The sequence below is a fragment of the Pseudophryne corroboree genome, chromosome 1 (genome assembly GCF_028390025.1).
Source record: "Pseudophryne corroboree isolate aPseCor3 chromosome 1, aPseCor3.hap2, whole genome shotgun sequence".
NCBI lineage: Eukaryota > Metazoa > Chordata > Amphibia > Anura > Myobatrachidae > Pseudophryne > Pseudophryne corroboree.
This window is the reverse complement of record NC_086444.1, coordinates 832,931,473-832,955,290: the sequence shown is the minus strand read 5'-3', so window position 1 is coordinate 832,955,290 and position 23,818 is coordinate 832,931,473. Positions and strand designations below refer to the sequence as shown.

General features: G+C 48.4%; 1 protein-coding gene across 4 annotated transcripts in view; it reads right to left on the bottom strand.

Moving 5' to 3' along the window:
• YTHDC1 (YTH N6-methyladenosine RNA binding protein C1) overlaps positions 1–23,579 on the bottom strand; it is a 243,666-nt gene extending 220,087 nt beyond the window's left edge. The window contains exons 1-2 of one of the 4 annotated variants that reach the window (XM_063919842.1): positions 23,198–23,579; positions 7,376–7,477 (exon numbers count right to left, since the gene is read on the bottom strand). In XM_063919842.1, the coding sequence (XP_063775912.1) occupies positions 7,376–7,477; positions 23,198–23,228 (133 nt within the window). In that variant the 5' untranslated portion in view covers positions 23,229–23,579. The remainder of the gene's footprint in view (positions 1–7,375; positions 7,478–23,197) is intronic. The other 3 variants (XM_063919840.1, XM_063919844.1, XM_063919846.1) reach the window with 3 other exon arrangements.
• Between the last annotated feature and the right edge of the window lie 239 nt (positions 23,580–23,818).

Sequence of the window (23,818 nt, the reverse complement as noted above, 5' to 3'; positions counted from 1 at the left end):
TTGCTAAGCTTAGAGCATTATAAATTTACCCTTAGCTCCAGTATATTTATGTGGAGAAAAGTCTCCATACTTGATCACACTCCCTGGAAATTTTTCCCTTGTGTGACTGCTCCCCAGCCTCTCAGGCTGGGCTCCGTGGTTACCAGCATCCAATCCTGAATGCCGAATCTGCGGCCCTCTAGAAGATGAGCACTCTATAACCACCACAGGAGAGACACCCTTGTCCTTGGATATTGGGTTATCCGCTGATGCATCTGAAGATGCGATCCGGACCATTTGTCCAGCAGATCCCACTGAAAAGTTCTTACGTGAAATCTGCCGAATGGAATTGCTTCGTAAGAAGCCACCATTTTTACCAGGACCCTTGTGCAATGATGCACTGTTTTTAGGAGGTTCCTGACTTGCTCGGATAACTCCCTGGCTTTCTCTTCCGGGAGAAACACCTTTTTCTGGACTGTGTCCAGAATCATCCCTAGGCACAGCAGACGTGTCGTCGGGATCAGCTGCGATTTTGGAATATTTAGAATCCACCCGTGCTGATTGTAGCAGTATCCGAGATAGTGCTACTCCGACCTCCAACTGTTCCCTGGACTATGCCCCTATCAGGAGATCGTCCAAGTAAGGGATAATTAAGACGCCTTTTCTTCGAAGAAGAATCATCAATTCGGCCATTACCTTGGTAAAGACCCCGGGGTGCCGTGGACAATCCAAACGGCAGCGTCTGAAACTGATAGTGACAGTTCTGCACCACGAACCTGAGGTACCCTTAGTGAGAAGGGCAAATTTGGGACATAGAGGTAAGCATCCCTGATGTCCCGGGACACTATATAGTCCCCTTCTTCCTGGTTCGTTATCACTGCTCTGAGTGACTTCATCTTAATTTGAACCTTTGTAAGTGTTCAAAAAAAAATTTTTAGAATAAGTCTCACCTAGCCTTCTGGCTTCAGTACCACAATATAGTGTGGAATAATACCCCTTTTCTGTAGTAGGAGGGGTAATTTAATTATCACCTGCTGGGAATACAGCTTGTGAATTTTTTCCCATACTACCTCCTTGTCGGAGGGAGACTTGGTAAAGCAGACTTCAGGAGCCTGCGAAGGGGAAACGTCTCGACATTCCCATCTGTACCCCCGGGATACTACTTGTAGGATCCAGGGGTCCTGTACGGTCTCAGCGCCATGCTGAGAACTTGTCAGACGCGGTGGAACGCTTCTGTTCCTGGGAATGGGCTGCCTGCTGCAGTCTTCTTCCCTTTCCTCTATCCCTGGGCAGATATGATCTTATAGGGACGAGAGGACTGAGGCTGAAAAGACGGTGTCTTTTTCTGCAGAGATGTGACTTAGGGTAAAAAACGGTGGATTTTCCAGCAGTTGCCGTGACCACCAGGTCCGATGGACCGACCCCAAACAAGTCCTCTTCCTTTATACGGCCATACTGTGCCGTTTGGAATCTGCATCACCTGACCACTGTCGTGTCCATAACATCTTCTGGCAGTTATGGACATCGCGTTTATTCATGATGCCAGAGTGCAAATATCCCTCTGTGCATCTCGCATATATAGAAATGCTCTATAGTCAATAAAATACTGTCCCTGTCAAGGGTATCAATATTTTTAGTCAGGGAATCCGACCAAGCCACCCTAGCTCTGCACATCCAGGCTGAGGCGATCGCTGGCCGCAGTATAACACCAGTATGTGTGTATATACTTTTTATTATATTTTCCAGCCTTGTCAGCTGGTCCTTGAGGACGGCCCTATCTATAGACGGTACCGCCACTTGTTTTGATAAGCGTGTGAGCGCCTTATCCACCTTAAGGGGTGTTTCCCAACGCGCCCTAACTTCTGGCGGGAAAGGGTATACCGCCCATAATTTTCTATCGGGGGGAACCCACGCATCATCACACACTTTATTTAATTTATCTGATTCAGGAAAAACTATGGTAGTTTTTTCACATCCCACATAATACCCTCTTTTGTGGTACTTGTAGTATCAGAAATACGTAACACCTCCTTCATTGCCTTTAACGTGTGGCCCTAATAAGGAATACGTTTGTTTATTCACCGTCGACACTGGATTCAGTGTCCCTGTCTGTGTCTGTGTCGACCGACTAAAGTAAACGGGCGTTTTAAAACCCTTGACGGTGTTTTTGAGACGTCTGGACCGTACTAATTGTTTGTCGGCCGTCTCATGTCGTCAACCGACTTTGCAGCGTGTTGACATTATCACGTAATTTCCTAAATAAGCCATCCATTCCGGTGTCGACTCCCTAGAGAGTGACATCACCATTACAGGCAATTGCTCCGCCTCCTCACCAACATCGTCCTCATACATGTCGACACACACGTACCGACACACAGCACACACACAGGGAATGCTCTGATAGAGGACAGGACCCACTAGCCCTTTGGAGAGACAGAGGGAGAGTTTGCCAGCACACACCAAAAACGCTATAATTATATAGGGACAACCTTATATAAGTGTTTTCCCTTATAGCATCTTAATATATATATAAGCATATCGCCAAATTAGTGCCCCCCCTCTCTGTTTTAACCCTGTTTCTGTAGTGCAGTGCAGGGGAGAGCCTGGGAGCCTTCCCTCCAGCCTTTCTGTGAGGGAAAATGGCGCTGTGTGCTGAGGAGATAGGCCCCGCCCCTTTTTCGGCGGCCTCGTCTCCCGCTCTTAACGGATTCTGGCAGGGGTTAAATATCTCCATATAGCCTCCGGAGGCTATATGTGAGGTATTTTTAGCCAAAATAGGTATTCATTTGCCTCCCAGGGCGCCCCCCTCCCAGCGCCCTGCACCCTCAGTGACTGCCGTGTGAAGTGTGCTGAGAGGAAAATGGCGCACAGCTGCAGTGCTGTGCGCTACCTTTAGAAGACTGAGGAGTCTTCTGCCGCCGATTCTGGACCTCTTCTTACTTCAGCATCTGCAAGGGGGCCGGCGGCAAGGCTCCGGTGACCATCCAGGCTGTACCTGTGATCGTCCCTCTGGAGCTGATGTCCAGTAGCCAAGAAGCCAATCCATCCTGCACGCAGGTGAGTTCACTTCTTCTCCCCTAAGTCCCTCGTTGCAGTGATCCTGTTGCCAGCAGGACTCACTGTAAAATAAAAAACCTAAGCTAAACTTTCCTAAGCAGCTCTTTAGGAGAGCCACCTAGATTGCACCCTTCTCGGCCGGGCACAAAAATCTAACTGGCTTGGAGGAGGGTCATAGGGGGAGGAGCCAGTGCACACCACCTGATCCTAAAGCTTTACTTTTTGTGCCCTGTCTCCTGCGGAGCCGCTATTCCCCATGGTCCTTTCAGGAACCCCAGCATCCACTAGGACGATAGAGAAATAGACATAGCGTTTATTCTGGAGCTTAGTTAACAAATGTCTCTTTGAGCATCTCTCATATACAAGGCAGCATCTCGGATATGCTCTATGGTCATTAAAATGGCATCCCTATCTAAGGTGTCAAGCTCCGTAGATAAGGAATCTGCCCATGCCACAACAGCACTACAAACCCAGGCCGCCGCCATAGCCGGTCTACCAATAGTACCTGAATGTGTGTAAATGTGCTTCATGGTAATTTCCTGCTTGCGATCAGCAGGATCCTTGAGGGAAGCTGTATCCTGAGAAGGTAGTGCCACCTTCTTGGATAAGCGTGTCAGCGCCTTGTCTACTTTAGGCGAAGATTCTCATCGTATCCTATCCTTTTGTGGAAAGGGATACGCCATAAGAATCCTTTTGGGAACTTGTAGTCTCCTATCTGGAGATTCCCAAGCCTTTTCGCACAATTCGCTTAGCTCAAATGAGGACGGAAAAATGACCTCAGGCTTTACATGTGTACCCTCGTGTCAGGGACAGGGGGTTCCCAGTGATACGCAAAACCTCTTTAATGGCAATAATCATGTACCGAATACCTTTTGCCACCTTCGGCTGTAATTTTGCATCTTCATAGTCGACACTAGAGTCAGGATCTGTGTCATCGACCTGGGATATGGTGCGCTTTTGAGACCCCGAAGGTCCTGGCGCCACAGGGACAGGCATGGTCTGGCTACCTGACTGATCCCTAGCTTCAGCCTTGTCTAACCTTTTATGCAGTAAATTTACATTTGCATTTAAGACATTCAGCATATCCACCCAGTCCGGTGTCGGCGTTGCCGACCTGACATTCAAGCACTCCCCCTCCACATTAAGCGAGCCTTCCTCGTCAAACAAGTCGACACACGCGTACCGACACACTTCACCCACACAGGGAAACTCTTTTCTGAAGACAGTATCCCCTTTAAGGCCCTTTGGAGAGACAGAGACAGAGTATGCCAGCACACACCCCAGCACTATACCCCTGGAAAGAAACACAGAATGCTTTTCCCCAGCAGCGCTGTGAAGTAATAAAACGCCAATTATGTGCCCCCCCCCTTCAAAACTCCCTTTCACCGTGTGTAAAGCAGGGGAGAGTCCGGGGAGCTTCCCCTCAGCGGTGCGGTGGAGAGAAAATGGCGCTGGTGAGTGCTGAGGGAGAAGCCCCGCCCCCTCTGCGGCAGGCTTCTGTCCCGCTCAAAGTTATTTAAAAAATGGCGGGGGCTCTTTTATATACATGTACAGTGCCATAAGAGAGGTGTTTATATTGCTGCCCAGGGCGCCCCCCCTGCGCCCTGCACCCTTACAGTGACCGGAGTATGTGAGGTGTATGGGAGCAATGAAGCACAGCTGCAGTGATGTGCGTTACCTCAGTGAAGCTCTGAAGGCTTCTGCCGACCTGAGACGTCTTCTGACTTTTTTTCTTCTGGCTCTGTGAGGAGAACGGCGGTGCGGCTCTGGGAGTGAACGCCCAGGACGAATCAGGACGAGCCCCTCTGGAGCTCATGGTGTCCAGTAGCCGAGGAAGCAAAGCCTATCATTTAAGTAGGTCTGCCCCTCTCTCCTCAGTCCCTCGATGCAGGGAGCCTGTTGCCAGCAGTGCTCCCTGTAAAAAATAGAGAACAAATCCAAACAAAAATGCTTTCTAGGCAGAGAACTCAGGGGAGCTCCCTGCAGTGCACCCATTTCCTCTGGGCACAGTGTAAAACTGAGGTCTGGAGGAGGGGCATAGAGGGAGGAGCCAGTGCACACCCAGAATCCAAAGCTTTCTTAAAGTGCCCTATCTCCTGCGGAGCCAGTCTATTCCCCATGGTCCTTACGGAGTCCCAGCATCCTCTAGGACGTTATAGAAATAGTTTTCCAAGTGAGAATTAATATCCACTTGTTGTAAGGGTTCAAAATATGAAGACTAAGAAATCTAAAACCAGATTCAAGTCCCATGGCGCTGTAGGTGGAATGAATGGAGGCTGTACTCTGAGGAAACCTTGCAGAAAAGTGTGTACAGACGGCAATTGAGCCAATCGTCTTTAAAAGTAAAATTGACAAAGCAGATACCTGCACCTTTAGTGTAGATAAACGCAGTCCTCCATCTAACCCCGTCTGTAGAAATAACAAAAGACGGGATAACTTGAAAGATGATGTCGGAAACTTCTGAGCTTCACACCAACCTATATAGGCACGCCAAATTCTGTAATAATGAGCTGCCGTAACTGGCTTCCTAGCTCGTAACATGGCTGGTATAACCGATTCTGGAATGCCCTCTGTTCTTAAGAGGGCGGTCTCAACAGCCACCCCGTCAAACGCAGACGCGCTAAATCGGGGGAAAAGGAACGGACACCTGTTGTAACTGGTCCGGACGAAGTGGGAGCGTCCAAGGATAGTCTGCGAGTAGTCCGCGGAGATCCAAGAACCAAGCTCTCCGAGGAGGCGTCACTAGTATGACTGTGGCGGACTCTTGATCCGTTTTAGCAACAGAGGGAGCAGCGGAAACATTCACGAGGCTGTACGGAGACGCGTTTGTGGCGAGATGCTATCAGGTCCACTTGAGGGTAACCCCACCTCTGGACCAGCATGTGCAACACTTCTGGATTTAATGCCCATTCTCCTGGATGAAAATCCCGACGGCTGAGATAATCCGCCTCCCAGTTGTCCACTCCCTGAATGAACACTGCCGACAATATCACTTGGTGATGCTCGGCCCAATTGAGGATTCGAGCTACTTCCCGCATTGCCATGCGGCTTCTCGTTCCTCCTTGTTTGTTGATGTACGCAACCGCCGTCGTATTTTCATTTTCTTAAGTGTGCCCTGGAAAAGACAGTTGCTTTTGTCTTCTCAAAAGACCACACCCCAATGTCGGGGGCCTGCTAAGTAGGATGACTAGAGTCCTAGAGCACCTGCAGGCACCAGGTGACCCTCTTCCGGGGCCAGGAGCAGGCTGCCGCAGATGAGAGACGCCAGTTGCCTGCGCTGACTAAAGGCCCATACACACTGGGCGATTTAGAGCTGAAAGCAGCTCACTTTTGGTGTGTTGAGCTGCTTTCAGCTCAAAGCCGCCCAGTGTGTATGCACAAGCGATGAGGGCTGATGCGCGCTCCGGATTCATCGCTGGTGGCCGCCGTTCATCTACTGGTATAACCAGTAGATGAACGGCGGGGTGAGCGGCTTTCCATAGCGTACTGCTATGGAAAGCTGTTGACCCCTGCTGACATCGCTGGGCAGGGGGGAAAAGCACTCAGTGTGTATGCACTGAGCGCTTTTCAGCCCAGTGATATCAGCGATCATCACTGTCCATAAACGCTGGGCAAAAACGCCCAGTGTGTATGCACCTTTAACGCTCGCTCCCAGAAGGGTAATCAGCAACGTAAATAGTGGGGGGAAAAATTGACTAAGAGGAAAAACACATGAGCTCCTAGATCTTTGTGCCTATCCTGTAGGCACTAAATAAATAGCTGGCTGCCTTGAGCAGGTGGGAGGGCTCTAATATATTCAGTATTTAATGCATACTCCTCAGCCTCCCATCTAAACAGTCTGCAGTATCACCCATATAAGAGGACTATGTTTTTATATAACCTAACAGGTTAGAATTTATTGCATGCCCTTTGTGCGAGTCTGCCCATGTCTTTGAAATGGCAAAAGACAACGCTGTTTTGCCATGTACATGATTGCCATTTTAAAACTACGGGCAGACTCGCACAAAGTCCTGCACAGCCTGCAACTCGAAGGCTATTACTTTTCACCCCATGTCTCTGCTCCACATACAGCAAAATAACCATTTATGGTGAACTCCACTGTCCCACACTTCTCATTTCTTAAGCATCACCCATGTGGCATTCAACACTATGTAAAAAAAAGAAGCTTGACCAAACCTCCTCCTTGTTCGTCCGCAAATGCATTAAATCACTGAGCAACTACATCATACCCACTTTAAGAAGAAAAAAAAAAAACATGCAGTGTTCCTCAGCTCCACAGAAAACACTAAATGTGCTGTCAAGCAAGTAACATCAAATACACTAGTAATACAATGCTTACCTTTTTTGTCATTCACATCCTGCTCGCTTTCAGGATTGTATAGTTCATCATCTTGGTCTGGAGCTTCAGTTAAGATATCATCCAAAACATTTACTTCTCCGTCTGTAGGGAAGCAGGAGATACAGAAGACAAATAATAATCAATGAAATAGATAAAAAAATAAAAAATCAATGATCAAACAAGTAGTAGACAACACGGGGGAAATAACATTTTCAGTTGAATAAATACTGAAATGCCACTGAAATTGTGCTACCATAATAAGTGCTTTAGTTTGGATCCTATTCTGGACTCCTGCTGTTACATGGAGCCAAAATTATCTTGAGGTGTGGCAACTACGGTAGACAAGCATGGAATGGCAATTCAAAATCCCTAATTTTCGAGGTGTGCAATGAATACAGCACCTGATACAAAGTGAAACCAGTCAGCTGCAACATAATCTGCAACAGGGCTGGCTAAATCCTTGACAACATAGAGACTTAACTATTGAATCATGATCCCCTTTATAATACCTTTTTCTACTGAAGTCCCGAGTCTGACCCAATATTTGGAACACAGTTCTAGACCAGGTCAGACCTGGAAGAGCCCCATTTACATAGCATCGACCCTCTGAGTTATTCACGGATCAACGCTGCTCACACTGCACATGGGTGCACTGTCTGCGCTTGGAGAGGACATCATCTACTTGCACCAGGAGAACATTCTATAAACAGGTCCAAGGTTGGACGACCCAGGTTACCAGTTAACACTGCAGCTCACACGGGTGTAACCCTGCTAGTTATTACTGGACCCTTTGCCACTGACCTAAATCCCAGGTTGCTGTGTAATATCCTGGTATTTTTATGTTAGATGAAAAGGAGTATTAGGGCATGATTCAATTGTTTGAGCCACTGGCACAAGTAGGCTACTCAACTGTTGCTCCATTTGGGTGCAATCAGCTGCCGATGCCTGCATTTAAGTTTGGTGGTGGCTAGATGAAATGAGCAAAAAGTGGACTTTTCACGCAATACCCATTACTTTGTTTGGGTTTAAGCTGCTTTACTCAGCTAAACCTGACCACTTTGGGCGCAATAAAAACATCAATTGAATATCACCCCGATCTCCCATCACTTTGACGGAAGATTGGGCCTGATAAAATAATTGAATCTCGCTCTTAAGTGGGGTATTCAATTAAGACCGGAAAGGGTATTCAATAAAATACGTGTGTAGAAGTGGATTAACCAAGGGTACTCGGGCGCTTTAGGTCTGGGGTGTTTCACCAAGCAGCGGCCTCTGAAATAAGGGGAAGTCACTCCCACATAAATTATAGAACGCAGCGAAACGCATCAGGAGTAAAAGGGACCCACGCCAGGAATACAAGATTGGAGGACCGGACCATCCCCTCACTTTGTACAGATATGCATCTGCAATCGGTGGACCCTAAAGGGCAAACTATACCAAGGAAGTGTACCTACCGTACTGCATGAGGAGCTCATCATTTAAGACCTTGGAGCATACCATCCTCTAACGGTAATTTGCCACCAACTGGACATTACCTACCCTCCGAGACTTTGTCTATACTGGACTGTACTATTAGAGGGGAATAATTTTGGAACGGACTCCTTCATATCATAATCCTACTAAAATCCTGGCTGTTTGGGTAACCCATTATCTTTTTTCATGAATTTTATATTCTTAACTCTTAATTATTGATATGCATGCATTTCTATGGTGTATCTGCTTTTTAATCTGAAGCAAATAATCTTTTATAATAAATTGTGTCATTATTAGATACACTGTTACTATTGTTGTCATATTGAGCAAATATAGTGCAGCCTCAACCATGTTTTTCTATTCAATAAAATATACTTTTTGCCACGTCCCCAAAAATCGGGATTCACGCGCAGAAACCCAGTGATATTGTGTAAACTGCATTATCAGTGTCTTATATTCCCCCTGCACAAGACCAGAATTTGGGGGGGGGGGGGGGGGGGTTTACGCGGACTAGAGCTGCGAGATTCAGTCCATCCCTGAGGACTCGCACACGGGACTGTGAGGGAAACCTGTGGCTAATTGAATACCACCACCCAAGCCTCACTATTACTATCCCAGATACAGTATTCTGGAGATGGCTGTTAACGCCTTATGCTGGGCATACATTGTCAGATGAGATGTCTGTCAAACCAACAGACATCTTATCTGACAGCCTGAAACCCATCAGATATTGTGGTCATACACGGAGAGATATTTCACAGTGTAAGGCCACACAATATCTTGGTTCCTCCCCTGGGGAGGACACCTTCCCTGTTCACCCCCTGTGAAAGAACAGGAGAAATGTCATGCAGCTGATGATCTGATCCATCGAACATACAGGACGATTTCAGCAATAACCTTAGAGTCTAGCCTGTGGTGTGAACAAGTTTCAAGATGTTGTGACACTACTTGAAACCAATGTTCAGTGACTCAGGATATTGGTGTGTAAGGGGTATTAGAAAGTCACTACTTCACTGTGTACCAGTCTTTTACATATCAATACAAGCCTACATAGCTACAATTTCAAAATGCTATATAACAGCTTCTAAAAATGTATAGCTACATGATAGGGATGTAAAATTGCTCCATCCCTAACATATGGTTTCAGGTAGGGAAGAAGCATCTTTGTAACAAGCAGTTACTAGGTCACATGTTCTCAAACTCGGTCCTCAGGACCCCAAACAGTTCAAGTTTTCCAGGTCTCCTCACAGAATCAAAAGTGAAATAATTAGCTCCACCTGTGGATCTTTTAAAATGTGTCAGTGAGTAATGAGTACACATGTGCGCCTGCTAGGTGAGCAGGAAAATGTGAACTGTGTGGGGTTCTGGGGACAGAGTTTGAGTACGGTAGAGACTAGATCCCCCTCTGTTTCAGTAACTGAAGAGGAACTAGACCAGTGGTTCTCAAACATTTTTGAATCATGGCGCCCTAGAGTATCAGAATTTTTTTCACGGCACCCCTAGGCCAAATTTTCTGATTGAGAAATTTAGAAATAAATATTAAATTAAGTAAAATAAGAATTTACTTACCGATAATTCTATTTCTCATAGTCCGTAGTGGATGCTGGGGACTCCGTAAGGACCATGGGAATAGCGGCTCCGCAGGAGACTGGGCACATCTAAAGAAAGCTTTAGGACTATCTGGTGTGCACTGGCTCCTCCCCCTATGACCCTCCTCCAAGCCTCAGTTAGGATACTGTGCCCGGACGAGCGTACACAATAAGGAAACATTTTGAATCCCGGGTAAGACTCATACCAGCCACACCAATCACACCGTATAACCTGTGATCTGAACCCAGTTAACAGCATGATAACAGAGGAGCCTCTGAAAGATGGCTCACAACAATAATAACCCGATTTTTGTAACAATAACTATGTACAAGTATTGCAGACAATCCGCACTTGGGATGGGCGCCCAGCATCCACTACGGACTACGAGAAATAGAATTATCGGTAAGTAAATTCTTATTTTCTCTAACGTCCTAAGTGGATGCTGGGGACTCCGTAAGGACCATGGGGATTATACCAAAGCTCCCAAACGGGCGGGAGAGTGCGGATGACTCTGCAGCACCAAATGAGAGAACTCCAGGTCCTCCTCAGCCAGGATATCAATTTTGTAGAATTTTACAAACGTATTTGCTCCTGACCAAGTAGCTGCTCGGCAAAGTTGTAAAGCCGAGACCCCTCGGGCAGCCGCCCAAGATGAGCCCACCTTCCTTGTGGAGTGGGCATTTACAGATTTTTGGCTGTGGCAGGCCTGCCACAGAATGTGCAAGCTGAATTGTACTACAAATCCAACGAGCAATAGTCTGCTTAGAAGCAGGAGCACCCAGCTTGTTGGGTGCACACAGGATAAACAGCGAGTCAGATTTCCTGACTCCAGCCGTCCTGGAAACATATTTTCAGGGCACTGACAACGTCTAGCAACCTGGAGGCCTCCAAGTCCCTAGTAGCCGCAGGCACCACCAATAGGTTGGTTCAGGTGAGACGCTGAAACCACCTTGGGGAGAAACTGAGGACGAGTCCTCAATTCCGCCCTGTCCGAATGGAAAATCAGATAAGGGCTTTTTCAGGATAAAGCCGCCAATTCTGACACGCGCCTGGCCCAGGCCAGGGCCAACAGCATGACCACTTTCCATGTGAGATATTTTAACTCCACAGATTTAAGTGGTTCAAACCAATGTGACTTTTGGAACCCAAAACTACATTGAGATCCCAAAGTGCCACTGGAGGCACAAAAGGAGGCTGTATATGCAGTACCCCTTTTACAAACGTCTGAACTTCAGGGACTGAAGCTAGTTCTTTTTGGAAGAAAATTGACAGGGCCGAAATTTGAACCTTAATGGACCCCAATTTCAGGCCCATAGACACTCCTGTTTGCAGGAAATGTAGGAATCGACCCAGTTGAATTTCCTCCGTCGGGCCTTACTGGCCTCGCACCACGCAACATATTTTCGCCAACTGCGGTGATAATGTTTTTGCGGTTACATCCTTCCTGGCTTTGATCAGGATAGGGATGACTTCATTTGGAATGCCTTTTTTCCTTCAGGATCCGGCGTTCAACCACCATGCCGTCAATTGCAGCCGCGGTAAGTCTTGGAACAGACAGGGTCCTTGCTGGAGCAGGTCCCTTCTTAGAGGTAGAGGCCACGGATCCTCCGTGAGCATCTCTTGAAGTTCCGGTTACCAAGTCCTTCTTGGCCAATCCGGAACCACGAATATAGTGCTTACTCCTCTCCATCTTATCAATCTCAGTACCTTGGGTATGAGAGGCAGAGGAGGGAACACATACCCTGACTGGTACACCCACGGTGTTACCAGAGCGTCTACAGCTTATTGCCTGAGGGTCCCTGGACCTGGCGCAATACCTGTCGAGTTTTTAATCATGTGGAAGACTTCTGGGTGAAGTCCCCACTCTCCCGGGTGGAGGTCGTGCTGAGGAAGTCTGCTTCCCAGTTGTCCACTCCCGGAATGAATACTGCTGACAGTGCTATCACATGATTTTCCGCCCAGCGAAGAATCCTTGCAGCTTCTGCCATTGCCCTCCTGCTTCTTGTGCCGCCCTGTCTGTTTACGTGGGTGACTGCCGTGATGTTGTCCGACTGGATCAACATCGGCTGACCTTGAAGCAGAGGTCTTGCTAAGCTTAGAGCATTGTAAATGTCCCTTAGCTTCAGGATATTTATGTGAAGTGATGTCTCCAGGCTTGACCATAAGCCCTGGATATTCCTTCCCTGTGTGACTGCTCCCCAGCCTCGCAGGCTGGCATCCGTGGTCACCAGGACCCAGTCCTGAATGCCTAATCTGCGGCCCTCTAGAAGATGAGCACTCTGCAACCACCACAGGAGGGACACCCTTGTCCTTGGTGACAGGGTTATCCGCTGATGCATCTGAAGATGCGATCCGGACCATTTGTCCAGCAGGTCCCACTGGAAAGTTCTTGCGTGGAATCTGCCGAATGGGATTGCTTCGTAGGAAGCCACCATTTTACCCAGAACCCTTGTGCATTGATGCACTGAGACTTGGCTCGGTTTTAGGAGGTTCCTGACTAGCTCGGATAACTCCCTGGCTTTCTCCTCCGGGAGAAACACCTTTTTCTGGACTGTGTCCAGGATCATCCCTAGGAACAGAAGACACGTCGTCGGAACCAGGTGCGATTTTGGAATCTTGAGAATCCAATCGTGCTGCCGCAACACTACCTGAGATAGTGCTACACCGACCTCCAACTGTTCCCTGGATCTTACCCTTATCAGGGAATTGTCCAAGGAAGGGATAACTAAAATTCACTTCCTTCGAAGGAATATCATCATTTCGGCCATTACCATGGTAAAGACCCGGGGTGCCGTGTACCATCCATACGGCAGCGTCTGAAGTGATAGTGACAGTTCTGTACCATAAACCTGAGGTACCCTTGGTGAGAAGGGTAAATTTTGACATGAAGGTAAGCAGCCTTGATGTCCCGAGACATCATGTAGTCCCCTTCTTCCAGGTTCGCAATCACTGCTCTGAGTGACTCAATCTTGAATTTGAACCTCTGTACGTAAGTGTTCAAAGATTTTAGATTTAGAATCGGTCTCACCGAGCCGTCCGGCTTCGGTACCACAACAGTGTGGAATAATACCCCGTTCCCTGTTGCAGGAGGGGTATCTTGATTATCACCTGCTGGGAATACAGCTTGTGAATGGCTTCCAAAACTGTCTCCCTGTCAGAAGGAGACATCGGTAAAGCCGACATTAGGAAACGGCGAGGGGGAGACGTCTCGAATTCTAATTTGTACCCCTGAGATATCACCTGAAGGATCCAGGGGTCTACTTGCGAGTGAGCCCACTGCGCGCTGAAATTCATTGAGACGGGCCCCCCACCGTGCCTGATTCTGCTTGTAAAGCCCCAGCGTATACTGAGGTCTTGGCAGAGGCGGGAGAGGGTTTCTGTTCCTGGGAACTGGCTGATTTCTGCAGCCTTTTTCCTCTCCCTCTGTCACGGGGCAGAAATGAGGAACCCTTTGCCCGCTTGTCCACGAAAAGACTGCGCCTGATAATACGGCGTCTTCTCATGTTGAGAGGCGACCTGGGGTACAAACGTGGAATTCCCAGCTGTTGCCGTGGCCACCAGGTCTGAAAGACCGACCCCAAATAACTCCTCCCTTAATAAAGCAATACTTCCAAATGCCGTTTGGAATACGCATCACCTGACCACTGACGTGTCCATAACCCTCTACTGGTAGAAATGGACAACGCGCTTAGACTTGATGCCAGTCGGCAAATATTCCGCTGTGCATCACGCATATATAAAAATGCATCTTTTATATGCTCTATAGGCAAAAATATACTGTCCCTAACTAGGGTATCAATATTTTCAGTCAGGGAATCCGACCACGCCAACCCAGCACTGCACATCCAGGCTGAGGCGATTGCTGGTCGCAGTATAACACCAGTATGTGTGTAAATACCTTTTAGGATACCCTCCTGCTTTCTATCAGCAGGATCCTTAAGGGCGGCCATCTCAGGCGAAGGTAGAGCCCTTACAAGCGTGTGAGCGCTTTATCCCCCCTAGGGGGTGTTTCCCAACGCACCCTAACCTCTGGCGGGAAAGGATATAATGCCAATAACATTTTAGAAATTATCCGTTGTTATCGGGGGAAACCCACGCATCATCACACACCTCATTTAATTTCTCAGATTCAGGAAAACTACAGGTAGTTTTTCCTCACCGAACATAATACCCCTTTTTTTGGTGGTACTCGTATTATCAGAAATGTGTAAAACATTTTTCATTGCCTCAATCATGTAACGTGTGGCCCTACTGGAAGTCACATTCGTCTCTTCACCGTCGACACTGGAGTCAGTATCCGTGTCGGCGTCTATATCTGCCATCTGAGGTAACGGGCGCTTTAGAGCCCCTGACGGCCTATGAGACGTCTGGACAGGCACAAGCTGAGTAGCCGGCTGTCTCATGTCAACCACTGTCTTTTATACAGAGCTGACACTGTCACGTAATTCCTTCCAACAGTTCATCCACTCAGGTGTCGACCCCCTAGGGGGGTGACATCACTATTACAGGCAATCTGCTCCGTCTCCACATCATTTTTCTCCTCATACATGTCGACACAAACGTACCGACATACAGCACACACACAGGGAATGCTCTGATAGAGGACAGGACCCCACTAGCCCTTTGGGGAGACAGAGGGAGAGTTTGCCAGCACACACCAGAGCGCTATATATATACAGGGATAACCTTATATAAGTGTTTTTCCCCTTATAGCTGCTGTATAGTTAATACTGCGCCTAATTAGTGCCCCCCTCTCTTTTTTTAACCCTTTCTGTAGTGTAGTGACTGCAGGGGAGAGACAGGGAGCTTCCCTCCAACAGAGCTGTGAGGGAAAATGGCGCCAGTGTGCTGAGGAGATAGGCTCCGCCCCTTTTTCGCGGACTTTTCTCCTGCTTTTTTATGGATTCTGGCAGGGGTTAAATGCATCCATATAGCCCAGGAGCTATATGTGATGCATTTTTTTTGCCATCCAAGGTGTTTTTATTGCGTCTCAGGGCGCCCCCCCCCCCCCAGCGCCCTGCACCCTCAGTGACCGAAGTGTGAAGTGTGCTGAGAGCAATGGCGCACAGCTGCAGTGCTGTGCGCTACCTTGTTGAAGACAGGACGTCTTCTGCCGCCGATTTTCCAGACCTCTTCTGCCTTCTGGCTCTGTAAGGGGGCCGGCGGCGCGGCTCTGGGACCCATCCAAGCTGGGCCTGTGATTGTCTCTCTGGAGCTAATGTCCAGTAGCCTAAGAAGCCCAATCCACTCTGCACGCAGGTGAGTTCGCTTCTTCTCCCCTTAGTCCCTCGATGCAGTGAGCCTGTTGCCAGCAGGTCTCACTGAAAATAAAAAACCTAATCTAAAACTTTCACTAAGAAGCTCAGGAGAGCCCCTAGTGTGCACCCTTCTCGTTCGGGCACAGAGATCTAACTGAGGCTTGGAGGAGGGTCATAGGGGGAGGAGCCAGTGCACACCAGATAGTCCTAAAGCTTTCTTTAGATGTGCCCAGTCTCCTGCGGAGCCGCTATTACCATGGTCCTTACGGAGTCCCCAGCATCCACTTAGGACGTTAGAGAAATTGTGTTAATATGTCATCCTTAGGGTAAGTTATGTGGTGAGGGACAGGATATGCTTGTGTTTGTCCACATATTCTATGATTGACATCCACCAACACTGGTTTTGCCTATTACATTAATCATAAATAATTTGAATTGGTCCTGGACCACCAATCCAAGGCACCCCTGCAAGTGTCCCGAGGCACCCCAGTTTGGGAACCACTGAACTAGACTATTTATCATGAGCCTTCTATTTCCCCTTCTGTTTTTCGCTCGCCACAGGTTACTATTCCAAATAGTTTGGGACATGTCTTATGGGAAAGGTCCTCTCCACGAAGAGAAACTAGATGCTACCCTGTTGAAGTGCGCGTGTAAAATGGACCGTCATATGGTCTGGTCACATGGCCTGTGATGTCACCGGCTGACATTTACGGAAGGGGAACTAGGCACTACCGTTTGGGGTAGGTTATAGTGCTGTTTCAAATTATAACTTGCAGTACAATTATTCCGTTGTGGCCATGAACAGTAATTCTTGTGTGAAACATCGTACTGAAGAATATGTATCATAAAAAGAATAGTTTTGATAAAAATGTTTTAGAATACAAATGGATAGTCAAACTTGAGAGAACTTATTTTGGCAGACACTGAAGAGATAAGTTTCGAAAATGATAAAGTGCCACACAGAAAACAGATTTTGTTGTGAAGCGAACAAAACCAATCCATAAGATTTTAGAAACTGGAGTGAATTACACTTCGTTACTTGATATGGCAGCCCCCAATTGTGTGAAAATAAGATTTTACTTACCGATAAATCTATTTCTCGTAGTCCGTAGTGGATGCTGGGACTCCGTAAGGACCATGGGGAATAGCGGCTCCGCAGGAGACAGGGCACAAAATAAAAGCTTAAGGATCAGGTGGTGTGCACTGGCTCCTCCCCCTATGACCCTCCTCCAAGCCTCAGTTAGGATACTGTGCCCGGACGAGCGTACATAATAAGGAAGGATATTGAATCCCGGGTAAGACTCATACCAGCCACACCAATCACACCGTACAACTTGTGATCTGAACCCAGTTAACAGCATGATAAACGCAAAGGAGCCTCTGAAAAGATGGCTCACAACAATAATAACCCGAATTTTTGTAACAATAACTATATACAAGTATTGCAGACAATCCGCACTAGGGATGGGCGCCCAGCATCCACTACGGACTACGAGAAATAGATTTATCGGTAAGTAAAATCTTATTTTCTCCGACGTCCTAGTGGATGCTGGGACTCCGTAAGGACCATGGGGATTATACCAAAGCTCCCAAACGGGCGGGAGAGTGCGGATGACTCTGCAGCACCGAATGAGAGAACTCCAGGTCCTCCTCAGCCAGGGTATCAAATTTGTAGAATTTAGCAAACGTGTTTGCCCCTGACCAAGTAGCTGCTCGGCAAAGTTGTAAAGCCGAGACCCCTCGGGCAGCCGCCCAAGATGAGCCCACTTTCCTTGTGGAATGGGCTTTTACTGATTTTGGCTGTGGCAATCCTGCCACAGAATGTGCAAGCTGAATTGTACTACAAATCCAACGAGCAATCGTCTGCTTAGAAGCAGGAGCACCCAGCTTGTTGGGTGCATACAGGATAAACAGCGAGTCAGATTTTCTGACTCCAGCCGTCCTGGAAACATATTTTCAAGGCCCTGACAACGTCAAGCAACTTAGAGTCCTCTAAGTCCCTGGTAGCCGCAGGTACCACAATAGGTTGGTTCATGTGAAATGCAGAAACCACCTTAGGTAGAAATTGAGGACGAGTCCTCAATTCCGCCCTGTCAGAATGAAAAATTAAGTAAGGGCTTTTATATGATAAAGCCGCCAATTCTGACACACGCCTGGCTGAAGCCAAGGCTAACAGCATCGACACCTTCCATGTGAGATATTTTAAGTCCACAGTGGAAAGTGGTTCAAACCAATGTGACTTTAGAAAACTCAACACCACATTGAGATCCCAAGGTGCCACTGGAGGCACAAAAGGAGGCTGTATGTGCAGCACCCCTTTTACAAATGTCTGAACTTCAGGTACTGAAGCCAGTTCTTTCTGGAAGAAAATCGACAGGGCCGAAATTTGAACCTTAATGGACCCTAATTTTAGGCCCATAGACAGTCCTGTTTGCAGGAAATGAAGGAAACGACCCAGTTGAAATTCCTCTGTAGGGGCCCTCTTGGCCTCACACCACGCAACATATTTACGCCAAATGCGGTGATAATGTTTTGCGGTTACGTCCTTCCTGGCTTTGACCAGAGTAGGAATGACTTCTTCTGGAATGCCTTTTTCCCTCAGGATCCGGCGTTCAACCGCCATGCCGTCAAACGCAGCCGCGGTAAGTCTTGGAACAGACAAGGCCCCTGCAGTAGCAGGTCCTTTCTTAGAGGTAGAGGCCACGGTTCGTCCGTGAGCATCTCTTGAAGTTCCGGGTACCAAGTCCTTCTTGGCCAATCCGGAACCACGAGTATAGTTCTTACTCCTCTCCTTCTTATGATTCTCAGTACTTTTGGTATGAGAGGCAGAGGAGGGAACACATACACTGACTGGTACACCCACGGCGTTACCAGAGCGTCCACTGCTATTGCCTGAGGGTCCCTTGACCTGGCGCAATATCTGTCCAGTTTTTTGTTTAGACGTGACGCCATCATGTCCACCTTTGGTTTTTCCCAACGGTTTACAATCAGGTGGAAGACTTCTGGGTGAAGTCCCCACTCTCCCGGGTGAAGGTCGTGACTGCTGAGGAAGTCTGCTTCCCAGTTGTCCACTCCCGGAATGAACACTGCTGACAGTGCTATCACATGATTTTCCGCCCAGCGAAGAATCCTTGCAGCTTCTGCCATTGCCCTCCTGCTTCTCGTGCCGCCCTGTCTGTTTACGTGGGCGACTGACGTGATGTTGTCAGATTGGATCAACACCGCCTGACCCTGAAGCAGAGGTTTTGCTTGACTTAGGGCATTGTAAATGGCCCTTAGTTCCAGAATGTTTATATGAAGAGATGTTTCCATGCTTGACCACAAGCCCTGGAAATTCCTTCCCTGTGTGACTGCTCCCCAGCCTCTCAGGCTGGCATCCGTGGTTACCAGGATCCAATCCTGAATGCCAAATCTGCGGCCCTCTAGTAGATGAGCACTCTGCAGCCACCACAGGAGAGACACCCTTGTCCTTGGCGACAGGGTTATCCGCTGATGCATCTGCAGATGCGATCCGGACCATTTGTCCAGTAGATCCCACTGAAACGTTCTTGCATGGAATCTTCCGAATGGAATCGCTTCGTAAGAAGCCACCATTTTTCCCAGGACCCTCGTGCACTGATGCACTGAGACCTGGCCTGGTTTTAGGAGGTTCCTGACTAGCTCGGATAACTCCCTGGCCTTCTCCTCCGGGAGAAACACCTTCTTCTGGACTGTGTCCAGAATCATTCCTAGGAACAGTAGACGTGTCGTTGGAATCAGCTGCGATTTTGGAATATTTAGAATCCACCCGTGCTGACGTAACACTACCTGAGATAGTGCTACTCCGACTTCTAACTGTTCCCTGGATCTTGCCCTTATCAGGAGATCGTCCAAGTAAGGGATAATTAAAATGCCTTTTCTTCGTAGAAGAATCATCATTTCGGCCATTACCTTGGTAAAGACCCGAGGTGCCGTGGACAATCCAAACGGCAGCGTCTGAAACTGATAATGACAGTTTTGTACTACAAACCTGAGGTACCCTTGGTGAGAAGGGTATATTGGGACGTGGAGATAAGCATCTTTGATGTCCAGAGACACCATATAGTCCCCTTCTTCCAGGTTCGCTATCACTGCTCTGAGTGACTCCATCTTGAATTTGAACCTTTTTATGTAAGTGTTCAAGGATTTCAGATTTAAAATTGGTCTCACCGAGCCGTCCGGCTTCGGTACCACAAACAGCGTGGAATAATACCCCTTTCCTTGTTGCAGGAGGGGTACCTTGATTATCACCTGCTGGGAATACAGCTTGTGAATGGCTTCCAAAACTGCCTCCCTGTCGGAGGGAGACTTTGGTAAAGCAGACTTCAGGAACCGACGAGGGGGAAACGCCTCGAATTCCAGTTTGTACCCCTGTAGAATCCAGGGATCCACTTGCGAGTGAGCCCACTGCGCGTTGAAATTCTTGAGACGGGCCCCCACCATATCTGAGTCTGCTTGTAAAGCCCCAGCGTCATGCTGAAGACTTGGCAGAAGCAGGGGAGGGCTTCTGCTCCTGGGAAGCGGCTGCATGGTGCAGTCTTTTTCCTCTTCCTCTGCCCCGGGGCAGAAAAGAGTGGCCTTTTGCTCGCTTGTACTTATGGGAACGAAAGGACTGAGTTTGAAAAGACGGTGTCTTTTTCTGCTGATGTGAAGTGACCTGGGGTAAAAAGGTGGATTTTCCAGCCGTTGCCGTGGCCACCAGGTCCGATAGACCAGCCCCAAATAACTCCTCCCCTTTATACGGCAATACTTCCATGTGCCGTTTGGAATCCGCATCCCCTGACCACTGTCGCGTCCATAACGCTCTTCTGGCAGAGATGGACATAGCACTTACTCTTGATGCCAGGGTGCAAATATCCCTCTGTGCATCACGCATATATAGTAATGCATCCTTTAAATGTTCTATAGTTAACAAAAAATTGTCCCTATCCAGGGTATCAATATTCTCAGTCAGGGAATCCGACCATGCGACTCCAGCACTGCACATCCAGGCTGAGGCGATTGCTGGTCGCAGTATAACACCAGTATGTGTGTATATACTTTTTAGGATATTTTCCAGCCTTCTATCAGCTGGTTCTTTGAGGGTGGCCGTATCAGGAGACGGTAACGCTACTTGTTTAGATAAACGTGTGAGCGCCTTATCTACCCTAGGGGGTGTTTCCCAACGCGCCCTAACCTCTGGCGGGAAGGGATATAATGCTAATAATTTTTTAGAAATTAGCTGTTTTTTATCGGGGGAAACCCACGCTTTGTCACACACCTCATTTATTTCCTCTGACTCAGGAAAAACTATTGGTAGTTTTTTCACACCCCACATAATACCCTTCTTTGTGGTACTTGTAGTGTCAGAAAGGTTCAATGCCTCTTTCATTGCCATGATCATGTAACGTGTGGCCCTACTGGACATTACGTTTGTCTCATCACCGTCGACACTAGACTCAGTATCTGTGTCAGGGTCTGTGTCGACCCACTGAGGTAACGGGCGTTTTAGCGCCCCTGACGGTGTCTGAGACGCCTGGACAGGCACTAATTGATTTGCCGGCTGTCTCATGTCGTCAACAGTTTTTTGCAAATTGCTGACATTATCACTTAATTGTTTAAATACAATCATCCAGTCAGGTGTCGACTCCCTAGGGGGTGACATCACCAACACAGGCAACTGCTCCGCCTCCACATCATTTTCCTCCTCATACATGTCGACACACGTGTACCGACACACAGCGCACACACCGGGAATGCTCTGATAGAGGACAGGACCCCACTTAGCCCTTTGGAGAGACAGAGGGAGAGTCTGCCAGCACACACCCAGCGCTATATATATATATATATATATATACACAGGGATAACCTTATATAAGTGTTATTCCCTTATAGCTGCTGTTATTATCGTTATTTGCTGCCAAAAATGCCCCCCCTTCTCTTTTTTACCCTGATTCTGAAGCAGGACTGCAGGGGAGAGTCAGGGAGCCGTCCTTCCAGCGGAGCTGTGAGGGAAAATGGCGCTTGTGTGCTGAGGAGATAGGCTCCGCCCCTTCACGACGTCCTTATCTCCCGCTTTTTTGTGTAAAAATGGCAGGGGTTAAAATACATCCATATAGCCCAGGAGCTATATGTGATGTATTCTTTTTGCCACCTAAGGTATATACTGTTATATTGCGTCTCAGGGCGCTCCCCCCCAGCGCCCTGCACCCTCAGTGACCGGAGTGTGAAGTGTGCTGAGAGCAATGGCGCACAGCTGCGGTGCTGTGCGCTACCTTAGATTGAAGACAGGATGTCTTCTGCCGCCGATTTCACCGAACCTCTTCGTCTCTTCTGGCTCTGTAAGGGGGGCGGCGGCGCAGCTCCGGTGACCCATCCAGGCTGAACCTGTGATCGTCCCTCTGGAGCTAATGTCCAGTAGCCTAAGAAACCCGATCCACTCTGCACTCAGGTGAGTCCGTTTCTTCTCCCCTTAGTCCCACGATGCAGTGAGCCTGTTGCCAGCAGGACTCACTGAAAATAAAAAAACCTAAACTAAACTTTTATTCTAAGCAGCTCAGGAGAGCCACCTAGATTGCACCCATCTCGGCCGGGCACAAAAATCTAACTGAGGCTTGGAGGAGGGTCATAGGGGGAGGAGCCAGTGCACACCACCTGATCCTTAAGCTTTTATTTTGTGCCCTGTCTCCTGCGGAGCCGCTATTCCCCATGGTCCTTACGGAGTCCCAGCATCCACTAGGACGTCAGAGAAATGCTCTTTAAGCAAAGAAACTATGCTCTCAAGACTCCAAGGTGCTACAAACTACAGGCACAAAAGCAGTCGATTCAATTACAGTAGGTGCAAGCAGTGCAAAGCGCTATAGCAATGGCACATCATCTCTCCCGGAACATCTGTATGTGCGCACTACAACCTCAAAACATGAACTGGGTGCCCACAACTCCCTCTTTGCAACAACGCTAGAAGGGTCCCAGTGGGGGCAGCAGTACAAAGAAACAGGAGCCTCAGGAACATGACAACGTCCCACAATCTGTGGAATAGAGCCCATGAGCCTCAGCAGCAATTACTTCAGTAATATAAAACGTGCACTTCCAAACAGTGACAGATGTAAGAAATAATTAGGTGCTGTTATATAGGAATCCAGCCATCACAATGATGAACACTTCCATACCCTGCCACAACCACCTCTATTTGTGTTTTGGACACCCCTAGGTCTGTGCTGCGCCTGCCCGCATACAGAGGCCGCCTGCCCGTGCCCTCAAGTGGCTCCTGCACATAGCCTCATCCATAGGGCAGGGTATGCAGAGACGGGCACTACCCTGACCACAGGAACATATACACAGCCGGTACACACATGGCAGGACTAAATTATATATATATATATATATATATATATATATATATATATATATAAAGCAGAGATCCCCTCACTGCGACAGGAGCACCAGGAGAAACCCGGACAACGGCCCCTATACACAAATACACGTGTGTACCGTGATCGGCGCTCACCTTTGCCTTGCTCGCCTCTCTCTGCCTCCATCCTCCGGCTGGATCTCCTCCTGCGCCGCCGCCTGCCCCCGTGATGGGCCTCTCTGCTGTCCTGGCCGCCGGCGGATATCACGGTGTCCCCCCCGCCCCGCCGGGCGTCCCGCTCTCCTGCCGTGGCTGAGCAGATCCCGAGGGGGAGCGACCTGTCCCAGTAGCAGGGGGGGGCGTGAGACGACGTTCACGTAACCCGGTAGATGTCCCTCTCTGGCAGCAGCGATCCCTTTCTTCCCTAGCCCTGTATTGGGCACAAAATGGCTGCTACTAGCCTTACCCCTCTGCGACAACAACACCTCCTCCCAGCATGCAGCGCGGCCCGCCTTGTCACACGTGACGTAAACACCGCCCCCCAAGTCCGTACTAAATTAACTTCCTCCAAGCTGGCCGGGTAAATATAGTGCACGCATGCTGTATCGGTTGTGTCTATATGCTGTATCGATCACTTACGACCCTCAGCCCACCGGTTCCGGTAATGGTAGATGCTAGAATCAAGTGGCCTAAAGCTCACTGCAGTGCCAGCCGAGTGCTGTGTCCCAGCCTGACGCCCTGTGAGGGGCCTGCTGCGAGCCCCGTACACACTGATAG